This window comes from Rutilus rutilus (genome assembly GCF_951802725.1).
Source record: "Rutilus rutilus genome assembly, chromosome: 7".
Lineage (NCBI taxonomy): Eukaryota > Metazoa > Chordata > Actinopteri > Cypriniformes > Leuciscidae > Rutilus > Rutilus rutilus.
Window position 1 is genome coordinate 40643775 of NC_140221.1, and position 16511 is coordinate 40660285.

General features: G+C 41.9%; 1 protein-coding gene across 4 annotated transcripts in view; it reads left to right on the forward strand.

Moving 5' to 3' along the window:
- Window positions 1-13462, forward strand: part of tet3 (tet methylcytosine dioxygenase 3) — a 39304-nt gene extending 25842 nt beyond the window's left edge. For all 4 annotated transcript variants that reach the window (XM_084415051.1, XM_084415048.1, XM_084415049.1 and 1 more), the window contains 9 exons: window positions 821-3740; window positions 5281-5371; window positions 7544-7637; window positions 8031-8239; window positions 8595-8745; window positions 8856-8945; window positions 9186-9323; window positions 9693-10041; window positions 11594-13462. In XM_084415051.1, coding sequence (XP_084271177.1) covers window positions 821-3740; window positions 5281-5371; window positions 7544-7637; window positions 8031-8239; window positions 8595-8745; window positions 8856-8945; window positions 9186-9323; window positions 9693-10041; window positions 11594-13320 — 5769 coding nt within the window. In that variant the 3' untranslated portion in view covers window positions 13321-13462. The remainder of the gene's footprint in view (window positions 1-820; window positions 3741-5280; window positions 5372-7543; window positions 7638-8030; window positions 8240-8594; window positions 8746-8855; window positions 8946-9185; window positions 9324-9692; window positions 10042-11593) is intronic.
- The last annotated feature ends 3049 nt before the right edge of the window (window positions 13463-16511 follow it).

Sequence of the window (16511 nt, forward strand, 5' to 3'; positions counted from 1 at the left end):
ATAATATGGTGTGTTTTAGAGATACATTATCACTTAAAAGTGCCACAAAATGGTTGCATGGTGATATTGCTCTTTAACTTATCTGGAGCCAGTTCAGAGTTTCCACAACATTCATTTAACCCTTTCAAGATAAAAAGCACAATAGAGACCAGCAAAGAGGATATTTGCAAACCAGGAACCAGGAAGAGTTTCTCAGCATGTTTACTTTGGCGTTACCAGTTGTATTGTAATTGTAAATAGGGGGTTGTATTTGCATGAGACAGTTGATCTGGTCTTCATTGTGACCTTGAAAAATTTACAGGTAGGCTCAGGTTATTTTAGTAGCATCTGCCCAATGACAAATTAAATTAGACAATACAGCGATAACCAATTTTATGTTCTCTTTGCGGAATGTGTTTTCTTGCGAGCAGAGAAAAAAAGACAAAGAGAGAGCAAAAGAAGAACATAAGACAACTCGGTGATCTCCATGGGACAAAGTATTATGTAGTCTTCTCTCAAATCAGGCAGCAACTTTACTGAGAATACCAAGATGAATCAGTCCAACAGGTCAGAGTATGTTGTTTAGTTAATAGAGGTCAAAGATTATGTCACTATTCCAGGACAAAATGCTATGATGTTTGTTTGAATTAGTCTGCAATTAATAAATTAAAATAGTATTTGCCCTATATTTTTTTATGTAATCAATGCAGAACACATTGTTGATACAAAAGGTTTGAGAATAGTTTAAAAGGTTTGAAAAGGATACACACACTCAATACATATAAGTAAACTGTCAGTTTGCTAAATTGTCAAGTAACTTGTGTTTTTTGCTCTTCCACAGACTGTTTCTGTGGTGGGTTCAGTGGATGGCCCCAGAGGAAGAGGACAGATGGAAATTGGGTCCCATGATCGCCTGGAAGAAGGCATGTTAAACCATGAACTGCCTAATGGGCTTAGCAAACATGCAGCAAATGAAGAAAATATTTGTGATGAAGAAGTCAGGGGCGTGACCAGGGAGCAACACCAGCACAACTACCATGAGGGGGCTGGATGTATTTCCCAGACACCAGGCTGGGTCCCTGAGCAAGCTGGGAAGTCTTCAAGTCCTGAATCTCAACAGGGTGCTTGGAGTGGCCAAAATGCCAGCACTCCAGTGAATGATGTGGATATGGAGGATGCACGAACCCTGGTGGCCTTTTCTGCTACTGTTGGCTCACTGCCACCGTACACCAACCATCAAACTTCTCAGACTCCTACAGCTCAGCTGTATGAAAGGTTCCATCAGGAAATGTCTAATGGAGGTGAGGAGGCCAGAAAGAAAGGTGTGGATGGTGAGTTGTGCCCCCCTGAAGATCTAAACACTCTTCAGGCAGCACTGAGCAAGGCCCGTCATGGCCACAAGCCACCTAACTGTGATTGTGATGGCCCAGACTGCCCTGACTACCTGGAGTGGCTGGAGAAGCAAATCAAAATGGTGGCTAACTCCCAGGATAAAGGTTCCTGTAAGATCACGGGTGCTCCTCCACAGCCACATGCACAGCATCGCTATTCTCAATCCCAACCACAACAATGTGGAGGTAACCTCTTGTGTATGCAAGACACAAATCCACAGCTCCTTGTTAACCAGCCTTCTGCTCCTAGACCCTTTGGCCCACCAGCACCTATTCCCTGCTCCCCTACTGTTCTGTCCATAGCCAAGGAAAGAAATGTTAGTTTGCAAACAGCCATTGCAATTGAGGCTCTGACCCAGTTGTCTGCAACTGTCCCACAAACTGTTGTTCCTCCAGGCGAATCTTCACCTGCAAATCACCATCAGCATCTGCCAACCTCCTACCCCCAGAGTATGCCACAAGTGGTCTCTTCTTCATCTGGTCCTTTTTTTTCCTCCTCTGCTATGCCACAATCCATCCCTTCAGGACGTTACCCCCAGGAGGTATCATCTTGGGAGCAGCAGAGACCTCAGTCTCAGGGTGAGGCCCCTGCACCTAACTCATCTCACTATGCTTCCCCATACCCATCCTCCAAGTCCCCATTTTCAAGCATACACCCATCCTCCCCCAATCCCCGACCCCAGCAGTGGAACCAGGGCACAGCTGGAAGCTGCGAGAGAAGCTCCCCCCGGAACCCATGGATGATGGAGAACACAGAGTCCCAGCTTCGTTTTGTAAACCCATCCCAAGGCAGCAGTGACCCAGTGTCCGAGCTAAAGCAACTCCTCGGAGACACCGGTGGAAAGTACACCAACTCAGCCTTCAAGTTCCCACTCCTTCACCCCAGCTTGCAGGATGGTCGCAAGGGCAGCCTTGCTGGGATGCCTCACATCAAGCAGGAGGCAGACACAAAGGAGTACCTGGGCTCAGGATGTGCAGTCATGGGCCAGGAAGGGATGGTAAATGGCCAGCAGCCATTCCAGGGTCAGCAGTTTTCACCCACCATTAGGCACTCAACTCAGGCAGCACTACAGCAGCACCTTCATCATAAACGTAACCTCTTCTCTAATTCTCCTGCCTTTAGTCCGTTAGCCCCCATGGCTTGTCAGAACCTTCGTAAATGGTGGCCACAATCTATTCCAGAGAGTCCTGTAACCATCAAACAGGAGCACAAAGAACCCAAAAAGAAAAAGGGTGCTCAAAGTTCTCCTCTTCTCAAGCAGTCAGTGGGTGGGCTATTTGGTCCACTAGGCACACCTCTTCCAAAACCCAAACAGATTGTTATCAAGAAGCATAAACAGAAAGCTTCCCTGCCAACTTTTCTCCCACAGAAACAGATTACAATATCGAAACCTCCCTTCATCTCCCCAGGATATACACCATCCCTCTCTCAGCTTGTTCCATCTCTACCAGGCATGGAAGCTGGGCTTCCCCCCTCTCAGGTGGCTGAGAGCCACCCAGCTCCAGCTCAATCTCAGGAATCAATTTTGAATAGCAGTAGTGCACCTATCTCTGAAAATACTCATTTTTCTTCTACCCCTGTGTCAGTTCTAGCACCATCCACCCAGAAGGTGATAGCTTGCTCAGGCCCAGCTGGGCCAAATGACAGCATCCAAACAACCAGTATCACGCCTCAAACCTCTACAACACAGCCAATTCCTTCTCTGGCTGGCCTCAGTAACCTAGATCCAAAATTTGAAGAGCTTATTCGCCAGTTTGAGGAGGAGTTTGGGGACACCATTTCCTCAGCTTCTGCAGCAGAGACCCCAGAGAATGGCCCTGCTCAGCCAGTGGTGACCGAGTCACAACCAAACTCAGGACAAACCAGACCCGAGTCACCATCCCCAAAGCAGCCAGTTAACTGCCCTCCTGTTCCCACAAATGAGTCTGAGCCCATGGATGAAGGTCAAAAGGACATGACTGAAAGACTGAAAGAAAAAACATCATTGCCATCTGAGGAGCTCTGTACTGTCAAACAGGAAAGTGAGGAATGTGAGGTGGATGTGAAACCTTCTGGGCAGCTCCTGTCTGTAGCTACGGATGCATTTCTGGAGCGACAGCACCCCTTCATCACACCTTTCTCCCCTCCAACTAAACGTATAAAGATTGAGTCATCTGGTGGCGTGACTGTGCTTTCCACAACTGCATGCTTCTCTACAGACGGAGAGGGGGATGATTTGAATACTCCCACCAAGGATAGCTTTCCCTCCTCCCCTTCACTTAAAGGTTTTCTTGAGTCACCATTGCGCTACCTGGACACTCCCACCAAGAGCCTACTGGATACACCTGGGAAAAATTCCCAACCTGATTTTCCCATCTGTGACTGCGTAGGTAAGTGTGAGAGAATTGAGCAAAAAAAAAAAAGTCTGGTCCAGTAAAAAAATATTGGACCAAACTGGGAAAGAACACTCATATTCTCAAACAGAATAAAAAAAGCAGATAAACAGACATTGAGATTTTGTGACATTATAGCACATCACCCCAGATCCCCTTTCAGTCTACTGATCAGGCAATGAGATTCGCTTAGCTAACCCACCTAACCCCCTATCTTTTTGCTTTATTTTAGCCACTGACATTTTCCAGCTCAATTTATATTTTAATATAATTTAGCTTCATTGCAGTTAGCTTTATTACCAGTATATGTTAGGATTAAGGTTATTCCAATAGACTACAACATAGACTAAATTGATCATCAAAATTCCCTTCAGGAAGATCAAAATGTTTCTTTTTCATCACATAATTTCTGCATCAGCACATTTCTCAGGGTAGTGTTGGGCCATGTCTGAGAATGTGTGCTCTATCAGGGGCCGTGCATTGCTCTGCAGTCTGTTCTCTGTGCCTCTTGCAGATGAACAATAGTTTTGAAGAAAGGAGCCCATTGTAATTCTTTGGGTGCCAGTGCAGTGCAGTGCCTTCTGTCTATGTTCAGGCTATTGGTACAGTGAGTACAGCTAGTTTTCCAAAGGAGGCAGTAACAATGAAGAGAGTCTGCTCATATATCATATGATATACTGTGGCTAGACATCAAAGAAGGGAGGGACTAGGGAGGACAGGGTGAGAAGAGATGGTCTGCAACCTCTCAGCTCAGCCCTTGTATCTCTTATTTTGTCATTTCAGAGGCTTTGGTGAACTGTGTGAATTTTTTCCTATTGCATTGTTTGATTGCATTGCAGCAGTATAGCTAAGAATTATTTGCAAATTTCAACTGAAGATATTCCAATAAGCTGTCCTCATTATATAAACCGTATTATATGTGTGATTTGTAATTGTCAAAATTATTTGCCAAATATGAAAGAAATCAGTTAAGAAAGTATTCATTCAAGGGTAGTAAGCTGTGCCTGAACACTTGTTGGAGCTTGACTGTTACTAAAAGCAAAGGACAATAGAAGGGAGGTTTCCATAGTGAATCCTTATAGCACTCTGTCAACACCACAGGGAACACCCAGTGCCATTTGATACTTAAAAACACACCAAACACTTTCCATATGTAGTACATTCAGCAGTTCTGATTTTAACATGGGAGAATATATTTAGTATATATTTTTGACGATTGTATCTTTTTTCTCTCTCATAGTCTGTGCTTCTCAAAATCACTCAGTTTTTCCTATTTTGTTAGCTATTCTTACATGTATTGTTGGTACAGTATTTTACACTGCTGAGTAAGCAGGAAGTATGCATCCACTAGATGTTTCTATTTTCTCACAAACACTTTTTTCATAAGACTTTATCTCTTTTTGCTCACCCACACACATGACTGACTCATACTATCGTTCTAATGGAATTACACATTAGCCATCTGAATTAACCATCATTGTAAAAGAGTGTGTCCATGCTTTAACCTGCATTCTCTTTCACTATCTGTCTCCCTTAGACCAAATCCTAGAAAAGGACGAGGGCCCATACTACAACCATTTGGGATCTGGGCCAGACATACCTTCAGTCAGAAAACTGATGGAAGAGAGGTGAGATGCACAAGTCAGATTTCTGAATCATTATTGCATACCATAATGTCTCCTCCACAGATTTTTTTTTTGTGGGCATGTGTGTTTGCTAACACAACCTGCAGGACATGTAAGGGCCATGTGGGATCCTACTTTAAAATCAATTTTTTTTTTAACTTTCTTGATCTACTATTAAAACAATGGAATTAGCTGAAGAAACTAGTTTGAATGTTGAATTTAATGGTCAGTCTGCTTGCTTTTACTCTTGCAATTGCCTTTTCTGTCTTGTCCTTTTTTAGTAAAATGTTAACCAAAAAAAAAAAATTTTCAGAAAATATTGTCATGCACATTCAATGAGTAACATTCAGACAAACTCAAATGAAAATCCATTTATAGATTACAATATATTTTTCTACTGTTTAAACTAGAAGTTATTAAACTTCTGAAACCACAGAGGAATACTGCTGATCCTACGTCATTTGCTTTAAGAGTTCCCTAGTGACCCTTTCATTGTTCTGTGAGAGTTGTTTGGAAGCTCTGGCAGTTGGATCCTGGCAACAGATTCTTAACCAGCCGAGGATAAGCATCTCCCTTTTCTGCCGTTTGCTCTCCCCTTCCCCTCCTCCCACCTTCCTTCTCTATGATCTTGTCCCCAGGGAATTCCTGACCCAGAATCCAACAGGAGTAACAGGAAATATTGGCATCAGCAGATTGACACAAGGGAGAGACAGGGAGATAGAAAGACAATGAATAGCAGGGGAAGAGAGAAAGAATTTAGAGGAAATCAAAGAAGGAGGTGGTGAAGTGATAAAAATGGTGGGGTATATATAAAGGGTATATATTAAAACTTGAAGCAATGAGTATCCTGTAGTTGTTGTTTTTTCCAGATACACATGGCAAAAGGAAATAACATTTCCTTTTCAGCAGTGCTGTCATATGGTGTCCATATGTTCAAAATGCTCTATTTATGCTGTAAATCAAGTTAATTTGCTATATATGATATTACTTTATAGATTCCCTGAGGTCTGAAAACTTTTACTAATACTTAAAGATCCTGTGATCATTCAGAAGTGAAGAGGAATATGAAAAGCTCCACAGGGTGTTGCCCCCTTTCTCCTGTAAGCATACAGAAGCTAAGACTTCCTTGACCCATTTGGATAGAGTATCTCCACCTTTGCTGACCTCTGGTACACTTGTCCACTCTCATTGCTTTATTTGAGTGCTGATTGAGGGCATAGTGGCTGTAATTTCTATAGCTTGAGCCATCTCCTCTGAGACAGAGGGGGAGGTGGTGGGTAGAAGAAGAACCTCCCCTTTGTTTGTCTGTCAGACAGTGGCTAAAGCCTTCTTAAGCCTAAGCCTGACCCTTTTGTGGCCTTTGACCTTATAGCCCACCCCTGTGGATCTTGGAAGCTTCTCCATCAGACTGTGTAGTTATAACTGAACAGTATTTATCCTTCCCACATGCTGCTGTCATGCTCATGCACTGAGAGTTTCATTTGAGGAGACAAGCAATTGTTGACTGCGAACATGGGCCATCATACACAAATGTGACCCTGGATCACAAAACCAGTCACAAGTAGAACAGGTATATTTGTGGCAATAGCCAACAATACATTGTATGGGTCAAAATTATCGATTTTTCTTTTATGCCAAAAATCATTAGGATATTAAGTAAAGATCATGTTCCATGAAGATATTTTGTAAATTTCCTACCGTAAATAAATAAAACATTTATTTTTGTAAGTGAATGCAGCACAATTGCGAACATAAATGGACAACTTTAAAGGCGATTTTCTCAATGTTTCGATTTTTTTGCACTCTCAGATTTTCAAATTGTTGTATCCCGGCCAAATATTTGGACTGGTTTTGTGTTCCAGGGTCACAAATGTGTGTAAACATTAGGACTGAGTATCATCAACTACTTCACTATATGACATGCATCACGTCACATATGTAACCGTTCAATACATTCCAACGTATCACAATATCATAATTGCATTATTGAAGCTATTCCTGCTTTGTAGGAGAACAGAACTCTCCACACTGGCTCTGACTGCCAAAAATCTGATTTAAGTATACAACGTGGTTTAATCTTCATTAAGATTGAGGAGGACGGTTGTTTTCATGTTGCATTATCAATCTGTGTGATTTGAGTTACATATGTCCCCTTCTCTCTCTTTATTATTCCAGGTATGGGGAGAAGGGTGAAGCCGTTCGTATTGAGAGGGTGGTTTACACAGGACGAGAAGGAAAGAGCTCTCAGGGATGTCCTATCGCTAAGTGGGTAAGTGTGGAAAACTACATATTTCTATTATCAATTAGTCATTTGGTTACCTGAATGATCGGACAACTAATCGGGCTTAAGAAAGTCCTGTATAATTCGGATGGTTTGGAGTTCACATAAGCCAAACAAGCATGTTTCTTAGAACCTTCTGGCATTCAAAAACAGCTTGTCAGCATGCACTGCGGGACTATTTTAAACTTCAAAAGTCACAAGACATGACATAACAGTCAAAGACATCCCTCCGAATAATTTCTTTACATTGTGACCCTCCCCAAGAGGGAAAATAATTTACAAGTTGCATACATAGGATTTCTGTCTTCCTGCTGTAAACACACGTACAGATTAGCATCTGCCGTATGCCTTCATCGTTACTGACTGTCTTTCTCTCTGTAGGTGATTCGTCGCGGCAGCGAGAAGGAGAAATTGTTATGCGTTGTGAAGCAACGGCCTGGGCACCACTGTGCCAATTCTGTTATTGTTGTTATTATCTTGGCCTGGGAAGGTGTGCCCCGTGCTCTGGGAGATAAACTGTATAGAGAACTCACAGAAACCATCATTAAATACGGCAACCCCACCAGCCGCCGTTGTGGACTCAATGACGAGTGAGTTTTGAACACAACTGATGTTTTTATTTTTATTTTTGGACTTTTGTGTCTTCAAGAGATGTAGCAAAGAGGTCACAAGAAAATTAAATTTCAGGTTGACTAATTTGTGTTTAATGACTGTAAAGTTGGACCTAATTTGTTGTATCACATGTGTATCAGTCAAACATCAGGTGGATTTATATTTGATGATTTTCTATAAAAATGTGTTGACCTTAAGACAATTTCTGAATCATTCCTTTGATTATATTAGGTACATTTTTCTGGACTATTTTACAATGACTACTACTTAGGTCACCTATTGTAAGAGTTTATTGTTACAACTTATTAAATTCATGGTGGGTGCCTTTTGCAGTCGAACATGTGCGTGCCAAGGGAAGGACTCAGAGACCTGTGGAGCTTCCTTCTCTTTTGGCTGCTCCTGGAGCATGTACTTCAATGGATGCAAGTATGCTCGAAGCAAAAACCCTCGCAAGTTCAGACTGCAGGGAGACCACCCCAAAGAGGTTAGTTGCTCATAAAGAAGGGGAGAATAATTATTGAATGTAATTAGTAGTTATTTTTATAAGCCCAATAAAAATAGCCATGAGTAATTTATTTTTTATTTTTTGAATAGGAGGATGATCTCAGGGAAAACTTCCAAAACTTGGCCACGCATGTGGCCCCTCTATATCATCAGCTGGCTCCCCAGGCCTACAGTAACCAGGTTTGTTGAATTTGTTTGACAATTAAAAATAGTCAGTGTAGTCACACTACACTGAAGGGTTCCCAGTTCACACCATTCAGGCACATTAAACCAAACATCTTTTCTTGTAATTGGTTTGGTGCGGTTTATGTGATCAAAAAGTGTATTATTTTAATGTTTCAGAACTTTATATTTATCAGGAAGTGTTAAAGAAATAAACAGAAAACTAATTTATAAAAAAAAAAATTCTGTGTTTCTCAGTGTTTAAATGAAGACATTGCTTCAGACTGTCGGTTGGGTTTGAAGGAAGGACGGCCATTTTCAGGAGTCACTGCATGCATGGATTTCTGTGCCCATGCTCACAAAGACCAGCATAACCTTCACAATGGCTGCACTGTGGTACGTTACTAATTTTCATTTACATGTACATGTATTTGTGTAAATAATGTGCGATTATATACAGCGTATTTTTTGTCTGTAGAGGCCATTTTAGATGTTTTACTTATTTTTTAAGTGAATGCTCTCCATGGCTGTACTGTGATCACTGCCTGGAGTGCTACTGTTACAATACATGCATTGTGAATTATTCATGTACAAATAAATAAGCATGAATAAAAATGATTCACTTGTCGAGTTTAGAGTTGTTTTGTGTGAAAAATTTTTTCAATTTCAATTTTTTTGAACAGGTAGTAGGAGTTAGATGCACCCTATGGTGGAAGTAGTTGCTATTTACTTTAGCCTTACACTTCCTAATTTTGTTACTTTCAGGTGTGCACTCTTACGAAAGAGGACAATCGCTCAGTGGGCACAATTCCAGAAGATGAGCAGCTGCATGTGCTTCCACTCTACAAGATCTCTACAACCGATGAATTTGGTAGTGAGGAGAACCAGCGTCTCAAAATGCAAACAGGAGCCATCCAGGTGCTCTCTAACTTCCGTCGAGAGGTTAGAAAACTTCCGGAACCTGCTAAATCCTGCCGGCAGCGTCGGTTGGAGGCCAAAAAGGCAGCATCAGAGAAGAAGAACAGAAAATTGCAGCTCGCAGAAACCCCAGAGAAGACTGTCAAGATGGAGATGCACCACATGGAGTCACCCCACCCTCAGCAAGGCAATAAAGGTCAGTGGTTAAATATTAGTTTAACTCTATATTAGGGGTGTGACGGTACGGTACATACCTCAGTTTTGGGGTCACGGTTCGATACGAGTTCGTTACAACAGGAAAAAGCAACAAATCACCAAAGCTAGGTTTCTTTTCATTTATTTTGAACATACATCAGTGCAAATTACAGTTTGTTCCACCTAGCGGCATTTAGTCCCCTTAGTTGATACAGTACAGCCCCCTTTATTGTATTAAGCACAGAGCCGTAAACAGAATGCACTCTTGCATAGGTCATTTTTTTGTAGGGCTGATAAAAAACAAAAGGTATTTGGTCACAGTCGGTTACAAAACTGAAAAGCATCTCTTGTGTTACAAAAGTACAAAATAAATAGAATAATGAAAAATAAAACGTAAAACTGCAGAGATTATTTTTTGTACTCCTGTAGTGCTTTTCTGCCAAGCTCCGGTTATTGGCACATCTGGATGATGTCTTCTTATATGTGTTTGCATGTTGGAGTCTTTAATTTAGCTGAAGTGGGAGTATTTTAGAGACGTGGACTTTGGAAACTTGTCACGTGGGGGTGTTGGGGGGTGTTGGGGGGTGTTGGATGGCAGTGGCAGGCTAAATGCACATTAAATGCGCAGATATTAACATAAATAAATACATAATATTCAATAAAAATAAACATGAATAATACTTATTCATGTTTCTTTTTTATTTATTTTTATTGATTGCAAAAATTAACTAGATTAATCACATTTTTTCTGATTATCTCAATTAATCGCCATTAAAAAAAACATACGTTTTAATATATTTTATAATGTAATAGTTTCACAGTTAATCTCCAAATTAATGTAGAAACAACATAAAGACAGTATATTTTAAATGTTTGTCTCACAGGTAGGAAATATTCTATTATTGTTTTGTAATATTTCTACAGAAATTTAATAAAATTATCTAACAGTTTGCACTGCATAAATTTTTAATTATATATTGATTAATCCTTATAAAAGTTACAAAAGTTCTTTAGTCAAGAGCAGCGAGTGTTTTTCTCTGTTACCTTTGTTCTTTGATTAACTTTACTGACAGAAAGCTTTATTTGCTGCTGTCCCTTTAAGACCAGCCGCTGCTGCATGACACATCTCACATGTGCCTCATTCTCTCACAACTCTTTGTTTGTAATACTTTATTTAACTAATTTAAGACTGTTCAGTCTGCTCTTACTCGACAAAACGGACATTTCGGCATAAAAAGAGCATTTCGGCGTGTTCGTGTTCCCCCTTAATGTTTCCACGGCGGCGCGGCATATTTGTCACGTGACACACCGCAGCCACAATAACACTTTATGACAGATGTATAGCTTTTATTTCCTTTTTCCTTTTTTATTCAAAATATTCACAAACTTGCTTACCATGTCATACAAATTAGGGGAGTTTCACGGGAGAAATAACTAAATGGGAGGGGGGCGGGAGATGGGTGTGAAATACGAGACACTCTCGGGGAAAACGGGAGTGTTGACAGGTATGCATTTAATATATACTGTTTTTTTCTTGTTTATCTGTTATCTAGCTATTCCAAAACAAGAGGTGAAACCAACCATCAAAAAAGAGCCTGTCGACCGCTTCCAGCCCTTCAATGGAGCCATACATGGCTACCCAGCACTAAGGAACGGCAAGACAACCCCTGATCCCCACAGCATAAGCAGTTCGTTCTCCTACCCTGGTAACTATGCAAGAGGTCGCATCCCTACCAACAGCCAACCTCCTGCACAGAGCCCCATCAATGGCTTTCACCCTAACCTCCAAGAAATACGCTACCGATATTACAACTACCCTCCTAGTGCACTTTTTCCTCCTGAGCTCTTGGGATATGATAACGGAGCCTGGCCCAAAGCTGGAGAACCCTCTGCCACACCATTTGACCAAAAGCCAGATGTTCGGTGTCTCCAAGCCACACTGGCACAGGCCTATCACAGCCGTCCTGGGCAGTCACAGCAACAAATGGCTAATGCATCCATTCAAGGCTACCCACACCCTTCTGAGATTTCGCTGTCTCCTGTTCCACCTAGTCGTACTCCATCAGTGTCCCTTGAGCAGACCCACCGCTCAACACCAATCATCAAGCAGGAGCCCATGGATGTGCCACTATATGATGGCAGATCGGATGGGCAAGCTCAGAGCTTCCCTAGCACTCCCAGTACCACGCCAAAACCTGAAGGCTGGCCTGAGCACAAACCAAATGGCAGCATAGTCTCTAAAGGCTGGGATGGAAACATCAGAACTGCAACTAATTTGCCTTTCACTCCAGATAAGCAGAGGCTCCACCAGCAACACCCACACCAACATGAACAACTTCAGTATCCACAGCAGCAACAGTGGAATCCCTGCCCTAACACTCTAATGTCATCCCCTGCCCAATCTCCGTCCCCATCCCTAAAAGGCAGTCCATCACCTGCACCCTCTCCACACCCATCCACCCCAAGACAGTGGGGTAGCCCTGCCCCTAGTCCACAGCCTAAAGCATGGGGTCCTTACGGTCCCATGGGTTACGGCACTGGTGGTATCAGGCAAGGCAACCCTGCTGGTGCTTTCCCAGATAAAATGCTTTCCCAAGCAGGTGAGAATTGTGGCTCTGCACCTCTGGGACTCCAGGAGAAAGCCTGGAAATCTGGTGGTGGATCAGCAGCAGGAAGCACACCATCTCCAGCTCCTGAGGGACGCTTGTTTCCTGATGCACTGCAAAGGTCGAATGGTCAGGCATGTTGGGACAGTGAGGCAGAGACCCAGAGTGAACGTGACCCTGATGAGGATGAGGTGTGGTCGGACAGTGAACACAACTTCATGGATCCCAACATTGGAGGAGTTGCAGTTGCCCCTGCTCATGGCTCTATTTTGATTGAGTGTGCCCGTCGGGAGCTCCATGCCACCACACCACTTAAAAAGCCTGACCGTTCTCACCCAAGCCGCATATCCCTGGTATTCTACCAGCACAAGAACCTGAACCAGCCCTGCCACGGTATGGCTTTGTGGGAATCCAAGATGAAACTCCTGGCCGAGCGAGCACGACAGCGGCAACAAGAAGCAGCTCTTTTGGGTCTCTCACAGGAAGAAATTAAGGCCTATGGGAAAAAGCGCAAGTGGGCCGCTGGATCAGCAAGCCCATCCCCTGGACAAACCAAGGACAAACGAGAGGGTGTGATTACACGAATGGCGCCCACACAGCATACCACCACTGTAGTCACTGTTTCACCTTACCCGTCCACACACCTCACTGGTCCTTACAGCCGATTCGTGTGAACTCTTGTAAACTGTTGCCCCCTAGAGCCAGAGATGGGAATAGAAATGATAAGGATCATGAATCTTACACCTTTACCATTTGCTTACCCTCTTCTAGCTCTAACACCTCTCAAGCCACCACAAGGGAGGGATATTAGAAGAAGGGGCACTTTTTCACTTTTTTTTCTTTTACCTCAAATTTTGGCAGCAGTTTGGGAACTCCCCAAACGGACACGCTGTCTATGGTGCTCTTGCTCTCTCCAACGTGGGAGGGATTTCCATAGCTACCCCTCCTTCAGTGAATTTGATTATTATTGCTCTATTATCAATATTATTACAATTGCTATTGTTACTGTCAACGTTGATATTACAGGTATTGTTATTATATTATGAAGATGACTATTTTTTATTTTACTGTTTTTTTTCATAATTTTTATTAATATGACCCCCCCCCCTCTCTCTCTAGACTAAGAGGGACTTCCTTTCTTCATTCTCACGTGTTCATTATGAACATGAGAACAAGCTATTCAGCATTGTTTGTCGCGCTTTTCACCTCTCCCAACCCCACCAATCTCTATATTAATGAAGCGCCTTCACATCATTGCAAGTCATGTTTATGTGACTGCATTAAGGCAACTATAGAGTATTTGCTCTATATTGCGCTAGTCACCGAACACTTGCACAAGAAAGAGAGGGCCAGACTCCAGCTCGGGTCTTTCTGTTTGGTGCCACTCTAATGAAATCTGTGAAGTCTCTCATCCCTTCAAATGGTGCTTCTTTTCTGTCTCAAGTGTCTCTAATTTTGCCCTCACAATATCGAGGCAGGTGCTGGACCTGGGTGCTCTTTAGCAGCAGATGTCAGTCATGTTCAGTGACGGGGACCTCCCAGTCCCGGTAATTGGTTCAACCTTAAATCATGTCATCTGATTGGTGCTGACTCATTTGCCTGCAGTTTCATTGGCCATCCTTCACTACCCATGTGACATTTTTAGACTAAGTTCTCTAAGGTGCTGATAGTGCTAGCAAAAATTCACCTCCATAAAACCGCCCTAAAGAGCTGCAGATAACCCACCATTGGTCTTAAGCTTGTGATTTCCACATAGACTGAACAATCCAAACATGGCTCAAACAGGGAATTCTAAAATCATCAGCCAATTTTTATTGGTTTGAAATTCTGCAATCTCTGCTTAATTTACCCTAGATATGCTCAAATTGACTGTAGTGCAAAGACCTTGAGCTGTAATAGGCAAGAAATCAGTATTTTAAAAAACATTGCTGCAAAATTATCATTACAGATGAGTAGATTTGAAACATTAGTGGATCTGCTTGGTTTCAGTCAGCAGGCTGTCCAGAAAAGATCTACACAGGGTTAAAGCTAAAGGGGGACTTGCCTAACTGGTTCCCTTAGTTCCCAATAATTGGTTTTATGTATGGGATTCCCAACACAACCAGCCCTGTGTAAACTGAACATGTCTTCCATGTCCAGATTTATCTGTAGTTACCCATTTGTGATAGACAGAGCACATTTCTTGGAGTTGGTGCTACTATGAGTCTTTAATGCTCCTGTAAAGTTGCCCCTCTCGTTGTAATCAGCCCTCTTCTCTCTTTTTGCCCTGAGAGATCACCCACACCTGGAATTCATGGTGCTGAATGTCAATGCATACAGTTTCAGCTCAGTAGTTTGTGCGAGTGTATGTAAAAGTACACGATGCATGAGTGTGAGTGTGTGTGTGTGTGTGTGTGTGTGTGTGTGTGTGTGTGTGTGTGTGTGCGTGCGTGTGTGTGTGTCCATTTGTGTATGGATTCCTAAACATGCACGCTGGTTAGAATGTATGTGTGCCAGTGTGAATGCCTGTCTGTGAGCTTCATATAGGGAGCAATGCAGGGCTGCCACTGGTTTACACAGGGCTTTAAGATGCTTGACACTCACAGAGGAGAGATCCTGGTGCTCATTAAGTGGTCCTAATGCTCTTTACCTCATGTTGTACAGACACTGGTCCCAGTCACAACATGCTACAGACACACGGGCGCTACAGACTGCAGGCTTGCTGCCTACATCCACATTCGTACCTACTTTTTTATTATTATTTATTATATGATAATGATGATGATTATTGTTATTGTGATTGCTGTCATTTTATTTTTTGGGTTTGTTCATTTTAGAGAAATTGTAAATATCGAAGAGAGGATTTTATAAAAGCACTTTTAATCTTGATTTTAATGAGAGAAAAAAAAATAAGAACGGATTATTGACAACTTGAAACCTAGTTTTTGTTTTAAAGGAATTTTATTGGGAGAGATAGAAATGTAAATAGTTAAATATTTAGGTAAGATTATTTAACTGGTGAGGGATGATGGCCTAATCATGAATGATTCCTGAATTTTTAGTCTTCAGTTGTCTGTATGTCAAGCCGTCAACAACAGATCTCAAAGCAGGATGCTTTGTCAGTGTACTCAAGATACTGCTGTCCTTCCTTTCGTGAGTACTGTACTTACACCAATACCTCTGTACTACCATTGTCACCGGCTTCCTTCCCCTGCATCTGATCCACATCTATAAACCATAAAGTAATGGAGAACAAAGAAACAAATGTGAGCATGTTGACTAATACAGTTCGCAAGGATTCAGGACTCACTTTTTTTTTTTTTTTATATATAAAGGGATTGGAAGTACATCTCTTTTACACGAAAATTGCCCATAGAACCTAAAATAATATCAGGTTTAAACTTGCAGCTTTCAGTTCAAATCTCCAGGTAGATCATGTAATGCTGATTTTTTTTTTTTTATTAAATATTGTGTGGGGTAAGTTTTACAGAACTCTGAGTCTGCACTGACATTATATTATCTAGATTGTCATTGTTCTATGAGATGTGAGACTTACCCCTGAAGTTGAGAAAAAGCTGAGTTTCAAGACAGCTCTTGAAGCCCGGTGCAATTTCATTCACCCTAAATGTCTTTTGAACCATGGTGCTACCCTCTAGAGTTCATTGTGGAAATGACTCTTGGCAAACACTGTTGCTGAAGTTCTTGGGCTCTTAAATTGATGTGAACTCGTTTTGAGAGTATTTGAGATGAAAACCTATATGGTGCTGATCATTTTAAAATATTTTTACATAGTTATTTCTGAAACACTTCTGATGGTCACAGTTTTTAAATAAATAAATAAATAAATAAAAAAGCACTCCAACTGATCGTTTCCCTTTTTAGCCAT